Below are 26690 nucleotides of genomic sequence, written 5' to 3' on the forward strand. Positions count from 1 at the left end.
AAAAAAGTGATAGTCCTTAATATTAAACACTTGGTGGTGTATTAATTACATTTTTCTAATATTATTCTATTTAAATTCATTAATTATGAGAGGGAATATAATGTAAATTTAAATTTTTTTATTTAAATATAAGTGAAATTAGAAGTGTATTCTTTAATTTTCTAGACAAGGCTAGTTAATGATTTAATCATCTTTCCTTCATTTCAATAAGCTAGTTAGAGGTGCCATATATATTTACATTAAACTTATACTAAAATTGGTTAAACACGCGGTGGCAATTCCAAAATATATGATTAAATTAAATAAGATATAATTATTATAACTATGAGGGTGGACTGCTCCAAGTATACACGCACCTTCTCTGCTTTAATTTGCTTTAAATGCCTCTCCACACCCACATGAATACTCACTACAACTATAATAGTTTAAGCTAAGATGAAGGAGATGATGATCAGCAACATCAAGTTACAACGTTTTTGGTTTAGTCTGTGTCAATACGTGTCTTTTCTGGCCAAAACATTCTTCTTCTTGGTTACATGTCTATATCGCCATATCCTTCTTAGGGTACACCCATTATGGATTCAAATAGGCTATTTCATGTCTCTTTCCTTTCTGGGTTTCTGTCTTCTGAAACTAATCGAACCCAGAAATTACAACCATTCTTCTTCAAGAACAAATATTAGTGGCCTGGACTTGTTGTTCACCTCTGTGTCTGCCTCCACCGTGTCAAGCATGTCCACTGTTGAAATGGAGGTTTTCTCTAACCCTCAGCTCATCGTCATGATCATGTTAATGTTACTGGGAGGTGAATTGTTCACCTCCATGATCGGTCTCTTCTTCATCAGATTGAAGCTCAAAACCCACCAAGACAAAGTAGCTACGTCTTCTGTTAGTATCCCCACAGTTACTTCCATTCTTGATCCATTTGAGTTGGAGATGGTGGAAGCAGCAGCAACATCTGATCATAATAATAATAATCCACATAACATGAAGGAACAACCTGAAAGTGACGAGTCATCATCTGTAGCAGGCCATGGAGGATATTTAGGTTACAACTCAATCAAATACCTAGGTTTTGTCGTCTTGGGTTATCAAGTAGTTGTCCAAGTCGTGGGCATAACAATGGTGTCTGTTTACCTGTCCACCGTTTCTAGCGCTAAACAAGTTTTGAAGAACAAGGGATTGGAGCTGTTCACGTTCTCTGTCTTCACGGTGGTTTCTACATTCGCAAGCTGTGGATTCGTTCCAACGAACGAAAACATGATTGTTTTTGCCAAGAATTCTGGTCTGTTGATGATGCTGATTCCTCAGGTGCTACTGGGGAACACGTTGTATCCTTGTTGCTTGAGATTCTCGATCTGGGTTTTGGGGAAATTTGTGAAGAAAGAGGAAAGCGAGTACCTTGGGAAGAACTCGCACGAGGTTGGGTACAAACACTTGCTTACGAGGGAGCATTCGAGGTTTCTGTTAGTTACAGTTATGGGGTTTATCGTTGTGCAGTTCATAGTGTTCTGTTCGTTGGATTGGAGTTCGGTAGCACTGGAGGGACTGAGCGGGTACGAGAAAGTGATTGGGATAATGTTCCAAAGCGTGAATTCCAGACATACAGGCGAGACAATTGTGGATCTCTCCGTCATATCCCCTGCCATCTTGGTGCTGTTCGTGGTCATGATGTTAGTATCTCTCCCCCCCTCCTTCTCTCTATCTACATGTTTGCTACGCCTAAATAATGATCTTTAAATATAATAGTCAATCATTAAGTTTGCTGAATTCTTGGGGCATAGAAAGAGAAATCACTACCAACAAGCGCTTGGTTCAACCAGAAAGAAAAGTATACTCGTTTAACAAGAGGTTTTGAATGTTTTAAGTCCTGAAAATGCAACAGGATTTAGTGATAGAGCTAGCTTCCACCCAAAAAAGTTTCAACCCTTCTCAATCCAAATTAGTTGGAGAGCTTTGGCTTCGGACACCGGATAGTTTACCACAAACAAAGAAAGGGGAAATCACTCATGATTGTAGGCAGGTGGATGAAACAAGAAAATTAAAACCTGCCCTTGTGAGGGTGGGGCAGGAGAGAACCATCTCCCTTCATGATTCTGGTTCTTTATTCAATTAGTGTTATAAAAAAGGTAGACATACATGAAATGGGTGGGTTGTCTCTCATGTTAGGTGAGTCTATCAATATAATTTATGAGTTCAGTATTTTCTTTTTTTGGTGACACTGTATGCCATTTAGGTGGTGTTGCATGTGGACCATATCATGTTGTTAATTAGTATCTCTTTCTTCATATATCTCTTTATATGTACACACTCGATCTTAAATCTAACAGTCAATATATTGTTAAGTTCGATAAATATTTTTGTTGAAGCAAAGAAAGAGGGAGGCAGAAATTGTGATGCGCGCCCTCAAGATTCCCATTATTTTTAAAACGACACCATGAAGAAAGATATGTGTTTTAGGTGAACGCACATATCCCATATATTATTAATCGCAGATTCGATTTCTTTCGGGTCGTATCCTGAGAGAGGTGTACGATATGTCTCATCACCGTACATGTATGATCTTCTTCCAGGCTTGTCTCTTCCCCTTTATATCATCATGCCATTACAGTAAAGATAGAATTAAATGGACTCATTATTAATGAGTGTGAATCTCAAATCTTTTGCCACTCTCCTTTTTTGCGTCAACAATCTAATGATTCTTTTTGCTAGACAACAATTTAATGATTGATTTGAACCAAGCAATAGTTATTCTAACTAGCTTTTTTGGTAATAAAAAATTTATTCTAATAAGTAGTAATTAAAATTCAACGGTTAATTAGTTTACAAGTGCTGAAACATTTAATTTTTTTTAAAGAGTCTTGGAAGTGAGAAGATTAAAAAGGGAGGCATAAACTAAACCATCATTCAATATAATGATATATATATATAAAATCTATTATATACAAAAAAACAACATCATGATAAATTATAAATAATGCAATTTACCTTAAACTCTATGTATATATAAAAAATATTTCTTTAGGTAGATATAATAAACTAAAAATAATTTGAAGGAACTAAATCTATGACTATAAGTTAGTGAATTATATATTTTGTATTGGGATCAGTAGAATCAACCCCATTCGGAACTGCCAACGAAATCCCCAAAGCCAGGTTGTATTCGATGTACGTAGCATTATATTGTAGATCCTTCCCAGATTCAACATTGAGAAAACTACACAGTACATTATTGTCCTTTTTATATACTATATTTCTCGTGATTGCTTATATAATATAAATTCTTGTCTTCCAAAGCTGTAACTGACTTGAATTTTTCCTAGGATGCCATCATGTTCTGAATATATAATTCAGCTTTCAATCATGCAAAATGGATTAGCGCTTCATAGGAATAATATTTTATTTACATGATTAGGGTGTCTAGACACACAAACACAGAGTTTATTTTGAGGTAATCTTTCATAGGTTTGCTTAATTGCGATTACGTGTAGATGTAGGTTGTGTGCCTAAACAACTGAGTACTTAGAGTTTTTTACCGCTATGAGGCTAAAAAAAATGTAAGAAAAAAAAAATATAATTTTAAATTTTTATACTTTACTTAAGTTTTATTACAGGTCTCTGCATTTTTTTCTTGATATTCAAGGTCTCTATATTTTTATTTTTTAGTGCTATAGATCCTTATGAAACCACTAATAAAGGAACCTAAAATAATAAAAAATAAAAATATAAGGATTTAGAATATAAAAAAAAAGTGTAAAGATATATAACAAAACTCGATTAAAGCGTAGGGATTCAAAATTATATTTTTCTAAAATGTAATAAAGAGAAGGTAAAAGTATTGTATGTTGTTGGTTTTCCGAATTCATTGGTTATATATTTCATGAAATCAATTTGTTATTTGTTATTACAGGGAGGTTAGAATTCATCCCACCCTTATTTACGTCGCTGTGTTTGATAGAATAAAGATATAGATTCAATTTCCTATGTTATAATATTTATATATGCTCTCCTCTTTCTTTATTCTTTTGATGATCATATTATATGTCATGTTTAGTCAATTTATAATTGCAAAGAATTTAGATTTGTTTTATCTAGCACAACCAAACACGTCTTCGTATCATGACTCATTAATTAATAAACACGATTTGCTATAAATTTTATAACAACAAATAACTTATCTCACTGGATAGGTTTAATTGTATGAATTGCACAATATCATTATATTTTTCAACAATCAAATATTTGAATATAATATATTAATATTAACTAAAAGATCTTTTTAATAATTTTATTGAGGTTGTATTTGGATGGAATGATTTATTGAGTTAGAAATTTGAATTTAAAATCTCATATAGTTTGAAATTTTACATTTAAAATTTATAAATTCTAATTTCTTTGTTTAAATGATATAAGAAATTTTAAATTATAATATTAAAATCTTTTATTTGGATCTTAATTAAAATTTTAAAATTTAAATACTATATTTAAATTTAAAAGCAAATCAAACAACGTTGATGGTTTGATCTTAGTCAAACTCAATGGTAAAATTTGAATTTAAATCTATACACTTTTTATTATCCAAACAATATATTTGACTTAAATTCAAATCTCTATGCATCTAGACATATATAGCATGAGTGTTTTTTTATTTGTTTCTTTACTATTTTTCACGTGACCCAATTTTATGTTCCACCCAACTTATTAGTACCTCCAATTGCCTCCTTTGTTATATATATATATACATGTCTAAACTAGATGACTGTCTACTATTTTTTCCTTAATATAGAGGCCACAACAATTTTTTCTTGCATATGAACATTACGAATCTTATCTTTTCTTTTTCGATGCTCACATATACATCCATCTCAGCACTATCATGTATCTTCCAATTTGCTATAAATTTTATATTAGACGAAAAAAAAAATATCAACTACTTAGCTTGATGAACTAATTGTAAAATTAATATATATAATTTTATTTGATAGGTATCTTCCTCCATACACGTCATTTTTACCCGTGAAGAAGGAGGGGAAGGATGGAGAGGGCAATAGCGACCAGAGGAGAAGAAAGAGAAGAGGAATATTAGTAGAGAACATGATAATGTCACAACTCTCCTATCTAGTCATCTTCATCTTCATCATCTGCATCACTGAGAGCAAGGGTCTCACTCAAGATCCTCTCAACTTCAACGTCCTCAACATAGTGATTGAAGTCATCAGGTAATTAATCAACAATCTCTTCACTTTAAGACATTCAAATTCATCAATATATAACACTAATGCAGTATATTGTGTTCAGATGCAATTGGGGGATTTAGATTTGGGAAACTTAAGCACCATCTAATTAAAAATATTAATTAGATATAAGGATAATAGAATTACGGAATAATTTCAGGAAAAATACTATGGTTCTTTATCGGGATTAAAATTTTTCAATACTCATATCTTCCACATTTTCGATAATCTTTTTTAGCATTTTTAATAGTGGGTTTTACTTTTTAAGTAGTCACCTTAGATGTTTTTAATACTCTTGTTTCTTGGTTTCAATACTGAAAAGAATTAAAAATAAGTGTTTTTCACTACTGAAAACATAGAAGATGAGTATTGAAGCTATTTAAAATGATTACTGACAAATTGAAAAACCGAGCACTGAAAAATGCTAAAGATGTGAAAATGTGAAAGTTGAAAATATAGAATATGAGTATTGAAAGAATTAGCTCAATTCCAGTTAAGGATTATGATTGTTTTTTGAAATTTTAAAATCTCAGGATTCTTAACTGTAAATAATGCTTTTAGAGAGTTCTTGAATGCCATTCTCTGGATATTTGTAATCCTTTGTTAATTATTTGAAATGTTGGCTACACTAGCCCTGTATTTTTGTCTTTCATTTTCATTTTTCATCTCTCCATTTTTTTTTGTCTTTGAATTATAAATTTAAGATTCAAATCTGAATCTACCAATTCAAGCATTGTATAGTGTAATTGAGATTGCGATGCATGTGGATTGAATTGAATGTGCAGTGCATATGGGAATGTGGGGTTTTCCACGGGGTACAGTTGCAAGAGAAGGATAAAGTTGGATGAGTATTGCAAGGACAGGTCAACTGGTTTCGCAGGGAGGTGGAGCCCAGAAGGGAAGAGCATTCTCATGTTGGTTATGCTTTTTGGAAGGCTTAAGAAGTTCAACATGGATGGAGGCCAAGCTTGGATCCTCCTTTGATCACTTATGGATGAGAATGGATCATCTCAAGTTAGAGAAATATTTACATGAATTTTATGAAATTTGTCTTTTTATCAAAGACATAAAAATTTTATGTTTTATTTATAATTTACATCTTTCATATTAGGAAGAGAAACAAGGGAGGGAAGCTTTAAAATTAACAAATGTGAAAGATAAATACTGAAAAGAGTTCACTATAAGAAAAGAAAATATTCACTCTAGTTTTATTTATAATTTACTTTTCAATAATTAAGAAAAACTTTAACATTTATTAAAAATTTAATAAATTTTTAATTTATCTTTATTAAATATTCATACGTTAACAAATATTTAGTGAGGATAAAAGGAAATTAAAAGCCTGTAATAAAAATTTAATAACTGATAATTAAAATTAAAAAATTTCTCTCTCTCAATCTTATACATAGAATTGGAGGATTAACATCGTGACTATGTTTTTTGTTTTTAGTATATGCCTCAAACTCATACCAGCTAATGAGATATCATGGGCTAAATATAATGGTGATGACAATTCTAAAAATATGTAATTAAACAATATAACATTAACTATAAGACTCAAGAACCTTAATTACTCTGTTTTGCTTTGCCACAAAATCCCAAGAAAAAACTCACTGCAACTCATAGCTTAAGACGCGAAGGAGATGATCAGCAAAAACAAGTTACAACTTTGTATTGGTTTAATTCATGTCAATATATGTGTCTTGTCTTTTCTTACCAAATCATTGTCCTCAGTCACATGTTTGGATCGCCATATCCTTCTGAGCATAAACCCATTGTGGATTGAAGTAGTCCAGCTAGAGTATATTTTAAAGGGCGAACGAATTGATAATATTTGCTCTTTTTTTTTGGGTGTTGGCCAAGGAAATAATAGATCTTTAATCAATAAAACAAGAATAGACTTATTTCTTCATTCTAACCTCAAGTATAAATTTTATTAAACAAATAAATAGGCATTAATTGGCTATCGACCATAGACAATATACACCAGTCCATTCAAGAATTTCTCGTGAGCTGCGATTTTTACGGCTATGAGCGAGACATATTCTTACTTTGAGTCAAAGTTTCACGTCCACCTGTCTAAAGTTAAATACAATTTTTAATTATTAATTAACCACTAATTAATTTAAATTATTATCCTTGACATTTAATAAAGAAAAAAAGTTAACTATAATAAAAGAAAGTATTCACTCTAGTTTTATTTATAATTCATTTTGAATAAAAAAAACTTTAAAATTCATTAGCTCTCCCTAAAGATTTAATAAATTTTCAACTACACATGTTTCTATTAAATATACATACTTTAATTAATTATGTACACTCTCTCCCTAACATTTAATGAGGGTAAAAGGAAAAACTTGTAATAAAAATTCAATGACATGTCTGATAATTAAAATTAAAAAAAAAAATCTTCTCACTCCCTCCCTCGCTTTCTTTGTCTTATAAATAGAAATGGAGGGATTATATCATAATCATGCTTTTTATTGTTTTAGTATTTACCTCAGACTCATGCCAGAATGATATATCATAGGCTAAATGGTGATGAAAATTTTAAAAATATATAATTAAATAATATTCTTTCCATTAAAAAATGTAAGATACTTTTAACTGAATCACATTTCAGTAAAGTAGTTAGTTATTTTCAAACTAATATCATTTTTTATATTTACTCATATTTAATAGGGTATTTTACTTTAAAATAAATGTAAAGTAATTTAGTTATTAGAAGTACTTTTTAAAAAAAGTATATTAATTATATCTCAAAATAGTAAAAATGTCTTATATTTTTTTACATCTAAATCTTTAAAAAATGTAATACATTATATTTTTAAATGGAGTGGTATAAAATTAACTGTAAGACTAAAGAACCTTAATTACTCTGTTTTGCTTTAAAATGCCGCCACACATGCCCAAGAAAAACTCACTTCAACTCATAGCTGAAGACGAAGGAGATGATCAGCAAAACCAAAGTCACAACGTTGTTGCTTTAGATCATGTCAATATGACGACGAAGGAGATGATCAGCAAAACCAAAGTCACAACGTTGTTGCTTTAGATCATGTCAATATGTGTCTTGTCTTACCAAATCATTGTCCTGTTTGGATCGCCATATCCTTCTGAGCCTAAACCCATTACGGATTCGAATGGGCTATTTCACGTCCCTCTCGTTTCTGGGTTTCTGTCTTCTGAAACTAATCGAACCCAGAACCATAATTTCTTCAAGCTAATGACCGTTGAATATTGCCATTTTTGTAGTAGTGAAGGCCAAGTAACTTGGACAATTTGTTCACCTCATTGTCTGCCTCCACAGTGTCAAGCATGTCCACTGTTGAAATGGAAGTTTTCTCTAACCCTCAACTTATCGTCATGACCATATTAATGTTACTAGGAGGTGAAGTGTTCACCTCCATGATTGGTCTCTTCTTCATCAGATTGAAGCTCAAAACCCACCAAAACACTCTGACTTTTGATCTTCTTGACCCATTTGAGTTGGAGATGGAGCAAAAAAGATCAGAACCCGATATTAATGATGAGTCATCTGCACTAGGTAGTAGTGTAAAATACCTTGGTTTTGTCGTCTTAGGTTATCAAGTAATTGTCCAAGTCATAGGTATAACAATGGTGTCTGTTTACCTCCCCACTGTTTCGAGTACTAAAAAAGTTTTGAAGAAGGGATTGAAACTGTTCACATTCTGTGTTCACGGTAGTTTCAACATTCTCAAACTGTGAATTCGTTCCCACGAGCGAAAACATGGTTGTTTTTGCTAAGAATTCTGGTCTGTTGATGATTCTGATTCCTCAAATGCTTCTCGGGAACACACTGTATCCTTGTTGCTTGAGATTCTCAATCAGGGTTTTGGGGAAATTTGTGAAGAAAGAGGAAAGCAAGCACCTTTTGATGAAGAAGAATTCGCAGGAGGTCATCGAGTACAAACATTTGCTTAGGAGGAAGCATTCGAGGTTTCTGTTAGTTACTGTTGTAGGGTTCATCGTTGTAGGGTTCATAGTATGGTATGGTGGTTGCATTGGACTGTAGCATTGGAGCGACTCAGCTGGTACGGGAAAGTGATTGGGATAATGTTCGAGAGTTTTAGTTCAAGACATGCAGGCGAATCCATCGTGGATCTCTCCGTCTCATCACCTGCAATGCTGGTTCTATTCGTGGTCATGATGTCAGTAACTTAGTATCCTTTCAACCCATAATCTCACACACACACTCTTCTCTCTCTCTCACTCAATCTTTACAAAGATCCAGATATATGATAGAGTTAGAGTCTGGTTTGTCTAACTTTCTACGTCACTTTTCAAGGAAAAGTGATGTAAATACTCTACATTTTAAGTCGATACATCAAGATCAAGAGGCAAAAAAAAAAAAAAATGGTATTGCAAAAGAAGCATAAAATTTTGGATAGACTGGATATATATAGAAAGAAAGTAGGATTTGGAAGAAGAAAAAATAATTTGACAAAAGACTTTTCATAATTAAAAGTTTCTTTTAACTCACCCCTTCATTAATTAATTAATTTCCGGTCAAGCATGAATTTTGAACTTTTGATGAAATCCCATGGATATAGAGTTTGGACACTATTATGAGACGCGAGGATCGGACCTGGAACACTTACAAAATCTAGATCCATTTAATGTCTTTCAAAGATGTGCCTGGCTTGAATTCTCTTAATTAGGATGCATGAATTTGTTCTGAATAATTGAATAATTCAGCTTTCAATTATATACGTTATCCATTATCCAAATATTATATAATGCAAAATAAATTAAATGACTTTCTTGTGCAATGAATTAGCGCTATACCATACATTTTGATATTATTATTTTTTTGGCTAGAATAATATTTCATTTGCATGATTGGGCATCTATATGTGAGAAATATGTAATTTATTTTGATGTTTATCTTCCTGCGTCATATCTAAATATATAGTCTTTCCTTTTTTCAATTATTAATATTCGAAATGGGTCAGGCTTGCGTCTATCAATGCCTTTAACTCAATTAATCATTGGTTATTTTCATAGGACAATCATTGCAAAATGAATAATCATATTCTATAGTATTTAGATTAGATTAGATAATTTTTCTTTTCGACCAATAATTTATTCAACACAATCGACCTAAAGCCAAAATGCAAGCTCTAGGATATGTAGTGGAGTTGATGAAGACATGTATTGTGTTGTGTGCTTAATAAAAAACAATTTAAGTAGAATTCCAAGTAATCTGAAAATGTCGTTTTCTTTCATATGAGTTAAACACAATTATAAAAGTGTAATACAGAAAAGGTAAATTGTGTATGAAGTTAATTTTCCTTCTATGTTGCATGCAATCAATTTGTTGCTGTGGGAAATTAAATTCATTATTCAATTAATTAACATGTCACTTAATTTAGATAAAAATATAACTACTTAAATTAATTATATACTTAATATATTTTTTAAAATAAAATTTAGATGAATGGATATTTTTATATGCATAATAACTTAACATGCATGACACTGAATCATTGTGATTGCTATTAACACTTTTAACTACATTCTTAACTTAAAATTTATTCGTTTTAATTTGATCCAAAACAAGTGTAAATATTTTCTAAATTTTTTATTCTGATGCATCTTGATTTTACACTGTGCACGTGTCAAAGAGATCCAAGGATCAGAAGCAGGAAGAGCAGAGGAAGATTAGCAGAGAATTATAATAATGTCTCAACTCTCATATCTAGTAGTTTTTGTCATAATGATCTGCATCACTGGGAGCAAACATCTCAAGCATGATCCTTTTAACTGCAGTGTCTTCAACATAGTGTTTGAAGTTATCAGATAATTTAAACCAAACAAAAACTATGCATCCAAATTGGAAAACATGCAGGCATCATTGACGTTGTATACATGTGTCACAATAAATTATAGAAATTTGAGTCATAACCTCAACAAATTGAATTGAATGTGTAGTGCATACGGGAATGTGGGATTTTTGATGGGATACAAATGTGAGGGAAGGATAAGTGTAGAGGAGCATTGCGAGGACAAGTCGACCGGTTCGTGGGAAGATATGGAGCCCTCAAGGGAAGACCATTCTGACAATGGTGATGCTTTTTGGGAGACTTAAGAAGTTCCATATCAATGGAGGCCGAGCTTGGATCCTCCTCTAATCATTCTTTCATATTCTATAGTTTTTTTCTGGGTAAAATCAAAATATAGATGGATATAGCAGTGAGTTTGTGACTCATACGTACACTTACCACTATATAGGGTATAGAATAATCTTGACTATATATCTATGCAAAAAGAAAATAACATATTCATGATTGAGTGAATTTAACAGCTTTGAATGAATGTTCATGATAATTATGTAAGTATATGAAAGGCATCATACCTCCTATTCATTTTATTTTGTTTTTTTATTTTAAAAAACTAGCTCTCACCCCCTATGTACATTGCAAGGATTATTGAAAATTGAAAATCTTGAAAAAAAAACATTTCATAAAATGAATAGTAATTAATGGTGCTTTTAATTCAAATAATTCACTGATGTAGAAAATATATTTTTTTTTTATTTTTTACACCACCTCCTATATTAACGTGGCTTATGAAATCAATGTAAAAAAGTAAGTTTTACCACTGAAATTATATTCTATTATAATAATATCTGTAAGCAATAAATGGTGCAATCTATATTGAGTTAAAAAAATTAATATATCATCAATATATAATTTAAAATTTATAACTATGTAATAATATTTGTAAGTAATTTTTTTGGTCAAATAATATTTGTAAGTAAATAAACAGCGCAATTTTAAAAAATAAATTATTTATAATGCCTTTTACTTTTAAAGGACACTCAAGCATTAATTTTTTTAAAATACCCTTAAATATTATAATTATAATTTTAAGTATTATTTTGAAATTATAAATATTTATTAGGGGATCAAGACATTGAAATTAATCAAACCATCTCACTGGGTCCCGCGGTTGATGTGCCTGGCGATAGCTGTTTTGCGGGGAAAAAAATGAGCAGCAGCTTCCTTTGTTCATTCCTAGAGGACCCGACCATCTCATTCATTTTCTCTCCACTCTGAAAGTACAAGTTCTTCTCTTTAGGGTTCATGCACCTTCCCGTCTGCAGTAAACCCAATCTTACACCTACGTTTTGTATGATTTTCACGTGTACGATTGGAATTCATCCTTTTTGATTGCCGGAACAGCTGAATTTCCAGTTGGGGTTGGAGTTTATCTTTGAGTATGCACGACTTTGAGCTGGATCAGCAAGATCAGAGAGGTATGGCTTATTCTGTATGGTTTTAATTTCTGGTTTTTGCAAGTGTTGCCCCTGTTTATTTAGCTTTTCTTTCTGGTGGTTTGGTCGTTGTGCTCTCTGGAATGTTGATTAATGTCGCTGAACAATTGCCACAGTATTTTTACTCGTCGTTTGCTTGCAGCGATGAAACCCATAAAATTTTAATTTTCAAGAATCCATGTTTCCGTATTTAATTTTTGGTTTGTGTTTATGATATCATGTATTGGGAGCACCTGAGTTATGATACCTGGTAGCATCGATCCGGCTCTGAGCGGTTTTTGAGAGAATGAAGGGGAATTATGAGATGTGCCATATGAGAGTCAACGATCAATTGGAGATTCTCGAATCTAATTTTTGTGCCTCTCATGATATCAGTTTTACATTCGAAAAATTATGATTCTATGATTTTTTTTTTTTTAACGCTAAAAAAGCCAGGACCTCCCGCTCTTGTTGGCTCTTGCCTACCAGTTAAATAAATTACTATCAGCTGGCTGAGAAGAGGAGCTTGGGGGCAGGGGCCAATTGGTCAAATTGCTCCTAGAATTTCTGCATTCATCCATCCTAATTGTCTACTATTTGATCTCACTTTTGACAAGAAAGTCCAGATTTGAGGACTGTTAGCATGATTTGTTTCTTTCATTTCTCTGTTTGTGATAAATGTAAGGAAATAGACCAACAGGAACGTAGAGATGTATAGTGGTTCCGCTAATATGGTTGGTGTATAATGCTTGGACTTACTATGAAAAGCATTTGTTTTTAGGCTTCCTTTTGGGATTTAAAAAAAAAAAAAATTTCTTCATTCTGGTGTTTTCTAAGGAATCTTCTGGAGCATTAAGCTAGAATTCCTTAAAAAACTCAATGAATGAGACTTGAAGATTGTGCACCACTTGAGAAATAGACATATCATTAGTCTCTCGTAGTAATTACATGTCTGGGATCCAAAATGTGTATAAACTGACATTTTCAATTTAAGATGATTTCATTTTTTTAATTATTCCGATCTGAACCTGGCAAATTTTGCAAGCCCTTATTGAGGGCCAAGTCATTGCATGCTTTGGTGATTAACCCCAATCTCTCTGAAGACTCATTTTAAACAACTCAAATTGCTAGGCTGTTATCACTTAATGACAACGAACATTGCCTGCCATGCGTTTGACAAAACCTCCACTCAAAGCATCTACCTTAGAGTTCTTATCCTTGAGTTTATACTCAAGGCCAGAGATTTGGCAAAGCATTTTCTCTCCTTAATAGCATGCTCACAAATTCATAATACCTGGGTAGTTTCACTTTTGCATGTATTTTATGTTCATGCTTTGAGAATATTGATTTAGCTAGACTGAGACCTGTTCATGAGAGGACCATAGTCTCTTGACTAGGATTGGACTCTCTTTGTTGTAGTGTACTTGTGACAGCTTATTCAAAATTGGTCTCCTTAATGGAGTGAACTGTATAATGGGATACCTCAACTGGGTTTGGTTTTGCGAATTCATTGATTATGGTTATGATTATTCTGGTTTCTATGATAAAGGGATGCAAATATTTAATGCAATGCAATGTGCTAGGAATGAGCTAGATGGATACACAATATGCTTTTAAGTGTTTCAGATTCTAGCTTGCTAAGAATTGTCCATTAAGAACATGGCTTAAGTTTGAAAACACTGAGCTGATTTAAACAGTAGCTTGTTTGCTCTTTGAGAATGCTCCAGTTAATAGCTTTTACAGGGTTGTGCTTTCCAACATGTATGCTGGTGATGATAGTGGGGATGATGTGAAGAAATTGATGGGTAACATAACAGGTGATCTGAGGAAAGGGAAGGCCATTTTTGCTAATTTGGAAAATTAACATACATTCCTGATTAATTTTGTTTGTTTGTTTTTTTTTTTTGTTTTTGCTTTTGTTTTTTTTTGTTTTTGTATTGGAGAAAAGCTAAAGGAGTTATTTGTGACCGTAAGGTGCCTAATAAACTTAAAAGAAAGTTTTATCGTACTGCTATCAGACCGGCAATGTTATATAGTAGTGAATGCTGGGCTCTAACGGGACAGCAAGAGCATAAAGTTGGAGTAGCAGAGATGAGAATGTTACGATGGATGTGCGGACATACACGTAAAGATAAAATTCGAAATGAGCACATACGTGAAAAAGTGAGGGTGGCACCTATTGAGGAAAAAATGGTAGAAAATCGGTTGAGATGGTTTGGGCATGTACAAAGAAGACCAAGGGAGGCACCAGTGAGAAGAGTGGAACATATAACTTTGAGTCCGATTAGAGAGGTAGAGGAAGGCCTAAGAGAACACTCTTGGAAGTTGTTGAACGTGATCTCTTAATTAATAATATTTCTAAAAGTTTAATAAATGATAGAGTACAATGGCGTCTTGCAATCCATGTAGCCGACCCCACCTAGTGGGATAAAGGCTTGTTGTTGTTGTTGTTGTTGTTTGTTGTAATGTCATGGAAGCATTCATCAGAAGCTTTAATAGTTACTTTAAGTAGACCCATAGATTATCCAGCCATGGCTAGTGTATAACAGTAAATTGTGAAGAAAGCAACGAAGAAATTCGTTGCATTTCAATACATGTTTAGCACTACACAATAGAGCACTCGTCTGTATTTTTTATTTTTATTTTTATTTTTCTTCCCATTTAAGATAGTTTGATTTTTGGTATCAAAGCTAATGTTGAGTATTTTTTTTCTTTTCAATACCAGATTTTCTTTGAACCATATTAATTAGGCGCAACTAAGGTAAACTTCCAACATGGAGGATTCCAATGCAATGACTATTGAATTCCTCCGAGCAAGGCTGCTTTCTGAAAGATCTGTCTCAAGAAGTGCAAGACAAAGAGCTGATGAATTAGCAAAAAGGGTACTGTTTTTCTAAGCTACTTCATGGTCTCTTGGAATTAACCTTGTTTGATATTTTGCTTGACCCTTTTCGTAACTCTTTGTTGTTAAATGTGTCAATCAGGTCAAGGAATTGGAGGAACAGCTGAAGTTGGTGACTCTTCAGAGAAAGAAGGCTGAGAAGGCAACGGCGGATGTTCTTGCTATTTTGGAGAATCAAGGGATAACTGATTTTTCTGAGGAATTTGATTTGGTTTCAGATGAGGAAATGCCTTGTGAATCTGGTGCTGGTAATGATTCCACAAAAGGGGAAGAGAGGTCTCTGAGCTCTAAAGGAAGAAGACATGATTCAAATGAGATGTCAGGTTCTGATCCAGATTCTTCACCAGTAGCTGGTAGAAGCTTATCTTGGAAGGGTCGCATCAATTCTCCACACTCCTATGAAAAGTACAAGAATTATAATGTGAGAAGACGGAGTATTTTTTCATCTGTTGGTTCTGCAAAGCATCGCCTTGGAAGATCATGCCGCCAGATTAAATGTAGAGAAACCAGGTAAGTTGGTAATTTTTTTAATAATTAGATTATTGCTTTGACATTCTCAGTCACCATCTTCGAGTCTGCTTATTGTTTGAGCAATGTATCTTTTGGTTGGTTTCTGAGAGTTGTGCTTGATTTACACTTCTTGGTGCAGAGTTCCTTTCACTTCTTCCTTTCAATTGTTCTATTTGTTACTTCTGAAGGTTTACCTGAGTATTCTGCCCCTTCATATGGTCAAGGGCTAGGCTTAATGACCTCAAACTAGGCTCAACTGTGGCTTGTCGTACAAGTATCACAAGTAACTCTAACTTCCTCTCCTTTACACGCCTCTAACAACACTTTTTTAGAATTAAACTTGATTCTAATCCCCCAAAGAGAGGCTGCTTGATCCTAGCCTATAAGACATCTTAGGGCAAGAGGCAACCTTGAAAATTTGACCATCCTGCTCCAACAAAATATTATGAAGCACAGGGAAAATCGTGCATTGCCATAAAGTTTTTAATTGGCTTTTCTTCACTTCTTGAAAGTTCAAGATGATTTCAATTGTAATGGTTATTAGGTTTTTAACTTGCTTTTACATTTGTCTACTTGAGTTAATGCCCTTTTTCCTTTGCTGTGAAGTCTTTTCATAAAACTTATTATCTTATTTGTCCATTGCACTCTTTCCTTCCTCAAGAATTGCACTTCCTAACAGACAAGTTTTACCAGAACAGCTCCTACATGTCATAAACTCAATGCACTTTGAGCATATAAATTCAAATCTAAGTTTGACAGTTTGTCATCGCCTGAGGTAGAACATGAACTTGTAGATCTCATCGTGCCGCAATTTATTTGACACTCTCTAAGAGAGCTTTCAGGTTTGAGAAAATATTATCTGATAGAAAGTAACTAATGAAGCACTAAAATCTGTTCCCAAAAAAAAAAAAGTATTAAAATGAATTGAATATTTCTGCTTCCAAAGGGAATGCTCTATGATGCTCCTAGATCAACAAGCATAAACTCTTGAATTCGGTTATGTTTATCTCCTAGTCTGCTCTCTTGTTTACTTTCTTTTAAATTCAAAAGTTTTTTTCCCCACAGATCTGTAGTTGAGGAATCTAGGGATGAACTTGTCAAAGTTAATGGCCAAGAAAAAGTTGTCCGCTCTTCTGAGGGAGGTCCAAATTGTTCGGACAGTGGTTCTGACTTTCTGAGAACAGAATCTATAATTCAGGAAAAGGGTAAATCAGAGATGAAGCTTGCCAACAATAATTATAACTTAGATGCATATGCTGAAGAGAGGGACATGGAAAAGGCACTTGAACAGCAGGCCCAACTCATTGGCCGATATGAAGAAATGGAGAAGGCTCAAAGAGAGTGGGAAGAGAAATTTACAGAGAATAACAACAGTACACCGGTATGCTACACCATAAACTATTTGAGCCATATCCTCTCTATGTGTTACTACTGTAAACCTTATTGCTGTATGATTGTGCATCTATGGCTTTGGGAGGTTGGCTAAAATGTGGGTTTTGAATATCCTTTGTTTGATTTGAATTTTCAAGAAATTGCTTTTTTTCATAAGGTATATTACCCAAGAAAATTTATCAGGGTAGATATGTCTCGTTACATTTTTAGTTTTGTATTAGTTCTGCTATAATTTGTTATTCTCTTGCTTACAGCTTCGTTTTTGCCCTTGGCAATGATGGTATTGTGGCTCAAAAAGTCTTATAACAATTTTTGTTGGCCCTTGAAGAAAGCAACACTTCCTGAACGGGCATAAAAGGGGATTTGATTTGCATTAGGGAAATACTGTTTTGGCATTTTAAAGAGCTTTATATATATATATATATATATGTTTTGAAAGTGGAGTAGGTGGTTGTAGTAAGTCATTTGGCATTTCTGTTTCAACTTCAACGCTTGCATAAACCAATTTCCAACCCCTCAACTATGGTTTAAGTTCCTTCATCAATACAACTAGTGGGTTGACAAAAAACATCAGACTGAACAAATCATGAGCAGGGCTTACCATCTATTTTTGAGCCTGGAAGAAAAACATGGATTTCCTCAGACCTATGTTTCAAGCCTGGAACGCCATACTGCAATGACTTTTTCCTCAATGTCATATGACTCACCTCCTATCTAATTAACTGAAAGCCTCACCAAAAGTCCACTATTGGTCTTTCACTCTGAAGTTAAAACTAAATTTGTATGGGAAGGGGAGGGCCGTCTGGTTTCTGCTTTTTGCTTATTTTAGTCTTCCTTGTGCTTTCAACGAGAGCAGAATAACATGCAATATTTGGAAATGATAGTTAATTCCAGCTATGTCATTATAAATCTATGTGAGGTACACCATGTCCATCATTGAAAACTCTCAAGTCTCTACTCTCTTGTTCATTGAAAATGAAAACGAGCAGAAATCATTGAAGAATGGGACCTGAATTTTATTTGGCATATGCAAACAAAAGCACAACAGTAGATCTTACTAGAGTGCATTTTGAGATTTGAAAGGATCTTAACTTGATCATAGGAATTCATTTATGACACCGCTAAGTTGGCTTAAAGGGGATGTTTAGTTAAACATGCTCCACTAGTCCAATGCTTGCTTTGCGTGTTCATGGTTTATAGTTTGGTGGAGGATAAGTTCAATGGATCAAGCTCTCTCTTAAGGAAAAAGCCAGATTTGTAGTTTATTTTTTTCTAAACCTGTTTTTCTAAAGCCTTCCGATTTTGTCCAGCTGTCTGGTTATTGACCAATTTTGCTGTTCACTGATTGGGGATAAGTTTTGGACCGCACTAGTTACTGTTCATGGTTTTTTCAGTTGAAGCAGCCGGTCAAGTGTGGACCTTTGACTTTTATAGCTGAGGCCCTGTTCCCTTACTGTCCATTACGTTTGTGCAAAGGCTGTGTTCAAGATTGTATTGCATAATTGAATTTTCTTTGCTTGTTGAGCCTATCTTCAGATTCTCTTTCATTGTTATCTTATGTGCAAGTGAAATGATGGCCTAAAAGAATGTGCAAGTGAAACAAATTTCACAGTCCAAATTGAATTAATTCTGTTTCCCTTATTCATAGAATTCTAGACCATGTTGAAAACCCGCGGGAACCTTCTTTTTGTATAAATTTTTTATGATATGGTTGAAGAGTTTGGACGTAGAAGTAGATTTTGGAATCTTTCAAGTAAGCTTGCCTTTTGCTACAACACACATAAATTTATCAGAGAACCCACTTGCCAAAGTAAGCCAATCTGCCTAGTTAAGATACTGTTGACAAAATGTGAAAACAATTTAGGAAGAATGATGGAATGCGCCTGAGAATGAACGAGGCATTTCTATATTGTGTTATGCTACGTATGTTTCAGAACATTTTCAGCTGGACTAGCCTAGAGGTTGTAGCATTTGGAAGTCCAAATTTTTTATTCGCCTTCTTCAGAAGTTTGCAATTCCCATAGCTTGCTTGAATCCAATGATAGAATGAAGCATGGCTTTAGATTCTCCAGTAAGTTGAGTGCTATTTACCAATATCGTCTCGTGTGTTATTTGTCAATTAGCGGTGTATGCTAAATGATTTTTTTTTTTTTTTTGTGTGCGGGTTCCGTTTGAAATCCTGACTCAGTCTGTTTTTGGTCTTAAATCATGTAGGACTCATGTGATCCCGGAAACTACTCAGATATCACCGAGGAACGAGAAGAGAGCAAGGCCCAGACTCCATCCTTTGTTAGGGTGGTTGCCAAAGAAGATCAGGAGGCAAAATCAGAAGCTGCTGAAACCAGCGGCAATGTGCTAAAATCACATGATATTGGCAGTCACAACAATCATAATAGTGCGAGTGTCAGCAGTTCTGGCTTGATTGCTCAAGAAAATTCAGATTCCACATTGATGGGCAACAAAAATCACAAGAGCTCAGAAATATACCATCATCAGCCATCAGATAAACAGCATCAAGGCCCACATAGTCTCGGGCCTAATGATTCCAGGCCAGCAAATTCTTTTTCCACTGATGTCTATAATGGTCTGGCCCAGAAAGATACTTCTAGCAGTTCAAGGAACAAACATGACTTCCATGCATTAGTTCCTCATAAACCTCTGGAGTTAAGTGGTGTACTTGACTCACTTAGACAAGCCAAGTTATCACTACAGCAGGAACTCAATAGGTTGCCACTAGTAGACAATGATTACAATGGTAAAGCCATTAAAACTTTAGCTTCTGCAAGTAAAACCGAGGAGAGATTAGATATTCCCATTGGATGTTCTGGTCTGTTCAGGCTACCGACAGATTTCTCCGATGAAGTTCCTACTAGATCCACTGCTATTGATTCAGCATCTCGCTTGAGTTCAAACTTTTATCCTGACAAAGAAATTTTGAGAACTTCTGTTACCCAACTTGGCACAGGCCCTTACTTTGGTAGCAGATTGAATTTCTCTCCAGATCATCATCAATCTCTCGCCACACGTTCCCTGGAAAGCGGGTCAAGATTCGAAACTAAGAAGCCTCCTTTTGATCCTTTTTTGGATGCAGGTCTGCTGGCTTCCAGTAATTATTGGTATCCCATCTTCCCATCCTATCAGAATTTGACTCCTCAGATGCCCTTCAGTGATGGAATTTCAAGACCTTATCCAAGTGGACCAGTTGGGGTTCCTCCTGCAGGTCACTTCCCTTTATATGATGATCATGCAAGTCAAAACGTCTATAGGTAGTATTTAGCAGGCATATAATTCCTCTAGGTTGCTAGCTTCTACTTCACTCACGGTGTTGAAGTAATGGTTTTTCTGTTAAAAGGTGAATTGAGTATCTGTATTCTCTATAGTTGCTGGGAAAGGGGAAAATTTCATGACAAAAGACCCTATCTGTTCTCTCTGGAAGCTAAACTCTGGTGGATTACTTATTTTCATTCGCGGAGGTCTGTCTCCATTTCCCAGTTTCATCTCTACTAGGAGCCTGGGACCCCTAATTTTTGTTATTCTCTTTCTAACTGTGCCTTGTCCAACACGAGCTTAATTTTTTGTTATCTTCGGCAAGGTTTTATTAACATAAAAACAGCCATGATATGAGTATAATTTTTATAACATTTCCATTGGTCAAGATGTGACAGCTTAGTTGGAAATATATAAGAAGTAATTTTGTTAGTATTTTTTTTCGGGGGAAATTAATGGCTTCTTTGGGAGTTTTATTTCTTGTAAGGAGAAGAAGGTGACAAGTTTTATTTCACTAGATAGGTTTTTTTTTTTTTTTTTTGACCTGGACCAAATGGGATTGCTTGCATGAATTAAACGATATCTATTGCTGTCATTATGCTTTATGGTTAGCTAAACTTTTAGGAGATAGTAATGGGATGAAAATTAGATTATTATAATTAGCTGAAAGTTGTGATTTGGCATTTAATAACATTTATAGTTGGGTTAAATGATAAAAATGTTTTGAATTTTTTTTTAAGAGCATTGAAGATAATTTTATTTTGAAACTTTCGAAAAGGGTGCTCTCGTTAGGTTGACCATGTATTTGGCACGTGGCAGTCACACGGCATTTAAAAAAAAAAATTTGATCCACGTGACTCTCTTCTTCCTCAATCGTCTCCTCTTCTCCGTTCTTTTGATCTCTTCGCCACTTCGTCAACCCATCACCGCCCAGTCGCTCTGATTTCGTCGCCTATCATCTCCAAGCCCTGATTCGGTATCTCAACCACCGACCTCAATTCCATATCAAAATGCCAATTTTTTTTCTCTCTGCACCTCCATTTTCAGTCTTGCAACGATTCTGTAATTTGCCTTCAAGTGGGTATACTTGCGTTCGATTCACAGTTGAGCCATCTTAGAAAGTCAGTTACTAGATCGATGAATTGCGAGAATCTCTGTTCTTAATATTGAGAGGGTGAGATTTAGGGGCTTCCAGGAAGGGGATCTTATAGTTGGTAACAATGGAGGAAAATGAACAGCATGGAAAGTAGTGGCTTCAAGAGTTCTGGCGAGAATCTGTAGTCTGTACGTTGCGAGATTGGGGAGCTTGAGGTCGGCGAAAGCATTCTCCTTGTTGAAAAGGGTCCTGATGGCACCGATGTTAAAGATTCTAGAGGCATAAGTCGGTGGAGACACTAGACGAAGGGTCCACTTGTCAAGGCACCTTTTGTTTCCTCCTCCTTCATCATTAAGAGGTTTGATCTGAGATTGTTGCTTAGCATCTCTTTCAGTTTTATTTATTCCAAAATTTGAGCTTTCCTAATTGTTCTTCATGGTGATCAAGTTTTGATTTCACGGTGATCTTTTTTCGTTTTTTTTTTTTTTTGGTCTGGGTTTTGCTTCAATAGGTTTGTGATCTAGGTTTTGCTTGGATATTGTTGTGATTGGCTTAGATTATGAGTTCAACGGGTCTTTTTTAAGTTTGCATTTCTGTAAAATTTTATATAGCTTGTTGTATGAGTTCAGACATTGGTTTCGGTTGGTAGAGTTTGGCACAAGTGGCTTTCATCTTCACCTGACGTTTTTTGAGAAACATGGTGCACAGAGTTTTTTTTTTTTTTTTTTCTTTTACAGTGTTTTGATGGGGCTTCTGCATGGTACACAGGGAACGAGATCGAGAAGAGGAGATACTGAGGAAGAAGACAGAGTAGAAGAGAAGAGAAGCCACACGTATTCGGTGCTCATAAGAGCAGGAGCAATTCTGGCCTTCATTTCAATCTAAATTGCCCTCCATTTCAATTTAAATTTGATTCCTACCATTCATTTAAATTAATTTTAAAATATTTTTAATATTATATTTATTAATATAAAAATATAAAAAATTTTAATAAATATGTTTATTATTAATTTGGTCAGTATAGATTTAATTTAATAATTTAATTTAATATTAAAAAAATTATAATTTAATTATCCAGATAAACTCTAGATAATTTAGATATAATTTAGGTGACTTAATCTAATATTAAAAAAAATTATAAATTTTACAAATTAATTATTTAAATAATTTTATATAGTTCAGATTTAATATTAAAATTTTTTACATTTTTATTTTAATAAATATAATATAAAAAATATTTAAAAATTAATTTAAATGAATGGTCTATATCAATTTGAATTGAAATGAAATTCTGGACTTGATGAGCATTCAATGATCATGTCATCACATGATCATTGAATGCGAATCCTAACAACAAAGAGGAAAAAATTGTTCTTTTTTTTTAAGTTTTAAAGTAAAATTATTCCAAACAAAAGTTTAAGACATTCAATGCTTTTAGAAAAAAAATTTTAAGACATTTTTGTCTTTTAATTGTTTATAATTCTACACCAAGTTAAAATAAGGAGTAAATAAGTAAATTATTTTGTAAATTTTAAGTCTAATAGCATTATAGATTAAAAATTTTTTTGTTGTGTAAATTATTACCTCAATTTTAAAAATGATGCAATATGGTCTTTGTTGTTATTAAAAATGAAAAAAAATGATAATAAAATTTATTCAAATTATATAAATGACAATATAATTTTTAAAATGTTATAATTTTAATAAATCTTTTAGAAACTTATTTATCAATACATTTTAAATTGAAAAAATTATTTTACCTTTATTGATAAGTTGTAAGTTTTTATTTAGTTCTTGTGATTCTTTGAATAAAAATTGTAATTCTTTAAATAAAAATTGTAAATGAGTTTTGTTATTTTAAAAACTTATTTTTTAATAACATAAATTATGCTTAATAAATTATAATATCTTGTGATATGCTTGACAAAAGTCATTATTTTTAAGCAAAAATTATTGATTGGGGTTTGTTTTTCAATCTTAATAACTGTTGTGATTTATATAATAGAAATTGTGATTCCTTAAATAAAAGTTACAATTGGGGCTTGTTATTTTCAATAAGTGTAAAATAATTTTTTATCCTTAAAATTTATTGACACAAAAATCTTCAAAGACTGCATTGAAATCATGACATTTGGAGAAATTAAATTGTCATTTATATAATTTAAAAAATTATTTTTTTAAATTAATTTTGATCATTAGTTAATCAAAAAAAAATAACGTAAAATCATCAAAAAAATTACAGAAAATAAAAAAATTGACAAAAAATTTAGTTTATTTTTTGTAATTTTTTTGTCATTTTCTAATCAATTAATTTTCAAAATTAACTTTTGTTAATAATAAAAATTATATAAGAGTATATAGTGTTATTAAATTTAAAATTTAAAAAATAATTTATCTACTTATCTTAAAATAAATATAAAAGTTTAAAACTAAGCAGGATCGTGTGGACTTTTGTACTTTAGCTACGATTTCTTTTTTGTGTTATAAGGAATATAGACATTCTTTGATATAATTGAAAGGTTACTCGATTTTTGTGCTTTAAACAAACACTTGAAGTTGAAAGTTCAATTCTAGCAAATTTAATTTTATATTTTTTTATTATTTCAAAAAATATTTAATAACATTTTTTTCCTTTACCCTTGAAGTAATTTATTACTTTTTGTTGTAACAATGTTTTAGAGGCATTGACATTTTTTTACTTGTGATATTTCTTAAGCAAATATAATAAAAAATGGTTATATTTTTTAATCAAATATAATTATTAATGACTTGAAATTCACATGGATTTGATTCTTCGACGCGCTTTTCCCAAGCTAACACATGGTGAATCTCTACTTAGCTTCGTCCCGTTAGCCCCTTAATCTCTTCTATGACTCCTCTATCAAGATGCTGTTGCACAGCGTCATTCATGAAAAAGATGCTGTTGCACAGCATCATGGATTATCCTTTTAAATTTATACTCGTTACATTGATGTTTTAATTGAGAGAGCTAGTATCACGAAAAAGAGTTATCTATGAAGGGTTCTGATGGCAAGAGGTTGAGTAAAGTGCCGTGGAATAAAGCCGTTGGGGACATCGACTCTTGACGAGGTGCCATTGTCACGAGTATCATATTAAGGAGCCTCATAAGTAAAGTGAGATTTATAAGTGTAAGAGGTTCTCCCATTTAATAGGTTAGTCTTTTTTTGAACTTGTGTTCATTACATTATTGTAACAGGTCTCACATTGGGAGCCTCACAAGTGTTGTAGGATTTATAAATTTAAAGGCCTCTCCCTTTTACTGGACTAGTTCTTTGGGATGGGCTTTTCCTTTAAACTTGTGCTCATTATGTTAGTACTTTCATTGAATGGCCAGTGTCACAAAAAAGGCTACCCACAGGGTTTTGATTGATGGGAGGCTGAGTGAAGTATCGTTGAATGAGTTTGCTGTGGATGTCAGCTCTCAATAGGGTGACATTGTCACGAGTCTCATATTGGGGAGCCATATAAGTGGTGTGAGATTTATAAATGAGAGGGACTCTCAAATCTAATATACTAGTCTTTTGAGATGGATTCTCTTTTTGGGTTTATGCTCGTTACAGAGAAAAGTCAACTCTAAGTGAAAGATAATGAAAGATGATAGTCTTTAATGAATTTTCAGTATTATTTAAAAAAAAAACACTTACAAACCCTCATTTAGCTCGTTTGTAAATTTCATATTCTTAAATGAAGTTTTAATATTTTATTAACTCTTTGTTTTAAATATTTTTTAAAAGAATAAGAAAAAATAAATATAAAAAGTTATTTCATATACTTTCATTTTTATTCTTTCAATGCTGGGTCTATTTTTAATAAAGATAAAAAAAGTGTGTTGTTGTGTTATGTTGCTTGACAAATTTTACTTTTTAAGATAAAAATTTAAATTGCAAAAATAAAATAAAATAAAATATTATTTGATAATTAATATTTAGATCAATGCGAATAAACCCAAAAGCCTAAAGTGTTAGGATTGAATTGGACTGTATAAGTTTTTTTTTACATGTTTAAGTATTTTAAATCTGATTTAAATAAACTTAGCTTATATAAGCCCTACTCACTCAAGTTATTGGTTGTAAAAGCAACACATGCAACTAAATCGGATTTGTCATGAATACTAGATGCTTGGGAAAGGAAAATTTCATGACAAAAGATCCTATTAGTTCTCTTGGAAGCTAAATTCTGGTGGGTTACTTATTTTCAATTGCGGAGGTCTGTCTCCATTTCCCAGTTTTATCTATTTTTTTTAGTTTTTCTTCGCAAGGTTTTCTTTTCTCAACATAAAAACAGCTATGAATATAATTTTTTCAACATTTCCATCGGTCAAGATATGACAGCTCAGAAGGAACTGCATGTGAAAATATTACAAGCTTCTTTGACAAGTCAACATAGTAAAACAACAACTGTGTAATTCTATAAGAAGTAATTTTTTTAGTCATTTTTTGAAGAAATTAATGGCTTCTTTACGGGTATCAACATGTTTTGATGTATTGAAAGGTTATTACTCTCAAATCCATTGTGTGAGTTAGCCTCCAAGTATAATTTTCAACTAAATATAGGGTTTTTGTGCTCTACACCAACGGTAGTATAATTTATTATAAAAAATTGATTAATAGAATAAGTTTTAATTATAAGTAATTATGTTATAATTTAATGGTGTTTGAATAGTATTTTTTGAAATTAATTTTCATAAATTTAAGATGTTTGAATAATTTTTATCAAAATTAATTTAACATGTTTAAATTACAATAAAGGACGTGAGTTTTAGGATAAATATTGATAAAATTGCTTATAATATCATTAAATTTATTTTTTTTATTTATTTAACAACAAAATATAATACTCATTTATATAGTTATTTAACACATATGATAAACAATATAAATTTAAAATATATTATATTATATTATAATGTGAATAACTTAATCTATACAAAATGAAAAGGAAAGCATCACCCAAAAAGAAGAGGAGCATGGTCTTCATCTATGAATCATC

General features: G+C 32.7%; 2 protein-coding genes and 1 pseudogene across 4 annotated transcripts; all 3 read left to right on the forward strand.

Annotated features, from left to right (window-relative positions):
- Positions 1-399: 399 nt before the first annotated feature.
- LOC129297127 (sodium transporter HKT1-like) lies at positions 400-6326 on the forward strand. 2 transcript variants are annotated; one of them, XM_054935498.1, is made up of 4 exons: positions 400-1422; positions 1501-1673; positions 4986-5219; positions 6020-6326. In XM_054935498.1, the coding sequence occupies exons 1-4, from the start codon at positions 436-438 to the stop codon at positions 6216-6218; spliced, it is 1593 nt and encodes a 530-aa protein (XP_054791473.1). In that variant the 5' UTR covers positions 400-435; the 3' UTR covers positions 6219-6326. The 2 variants fall into 2 exon arrangements, with proteins under 2 accessions (XP_054791473.1, XP_054791472.1); XM_054935497.1 differs by having other exon boundaries at positions 400-1673.
- Positions 6327-8127: 1801 nt separating this feature from the next.
- LOC129297131 (cation transporter HKT1;3-like) lies at positions 8128-14377 on the forward strand (annotated as a pseudogene).
- Positions 12299-21019, forward strand: LOC129297130 (uncharacterized). 2 transcript variants are annotated; one of them, XM_054935501.1, is made up of 6 exons: positions 12299-12516; positions 14257-14330; positions 15239-15395; positions 15498-15925; positions 16991-17306; positions 19532-21019. In XM_054935501.1, exons 3-6 carry the CDS (start codon positions 15288-15290, stop codon positions 20585-20587), a joined length of 1908 nt encoding a protein of 635 aa, XP_054791476.1. In that variant the 5' UTR covers positions 12299-12516; positions 14257-14330; positions 15239-15287; the 3' UTR covers positions 20588-21019. The 2 variants fall into 2 exon arrangements, with proteins under 2 accessions (XP_054791476.1, XP_054791475.1); XM_054935500.1 differs by lacking the exon at positions 14257-14330 and having other exon boundaries at positions 12300-12516.
- The last annotated feature ends 5671 nt before the right edge of the window (positions 21020-26690 follow it).

The sequence above is a fragment of the Prosopis cineraria genome, unplaced genomic scaffold (assembly GCF_029017545.1).
Source record: "Prosopis cineraria cultivar Desert tree isolate PC_DT_omini unplaced genomic scaffold, ASM2901754v1 PC444, whole genome shotgun sequence".
Classification (NCBI taxonomy): domain Eukaryota; kingdom Viridiplantae; phylum Streptophyta; class Magnoliopsida; order Fabales; family Fabaceae; genus Prosopis; species Prosopis cineraria.

Coding starts and splice junctions, on each gene's coding strand:
- LOC129297127 (XM_054935497.1), top strand. CDS start 436: ATGAAGGAGATGATGATCAGCAACATCAAGTTACAACGTTTTTGGTTT. Junction 1,674..4,985: donor GTGCTGTTCGTGGTCATGAT/GTTAGTATCTCT, acceptor TTTATTTGATAG/GTATCTTCCTCCATACACGT. Junction 5,220..6,019: donor ATAGTGATTGAAGTCATCAG/GTAATTAATCAA, acceptor TTGAATGTGCAG/TGCATATGGGAATGTGGGGT.
- LOC129297130 (XM_054935501.1), top strand. CDS start 15,288: ATGGAGGATTCCAATGCAATGACTATTGAATTCCTCCGAGCAAGGCTG. Junction 15,396..15,497: donor CTGATGAATTAGCAAAAAGG/GTACTGTTTTTC, acceptor TGTGTCAATCAG/GTCAAGGAATTGGAGGAACA. Junction 15,926..16,990: donor ATTAAATGTAGAGAAACCAG/GTAAGTTGGTAA, acceptor TTTTCCCCACAG/ATCTGTAGTTGAGGAATCTA.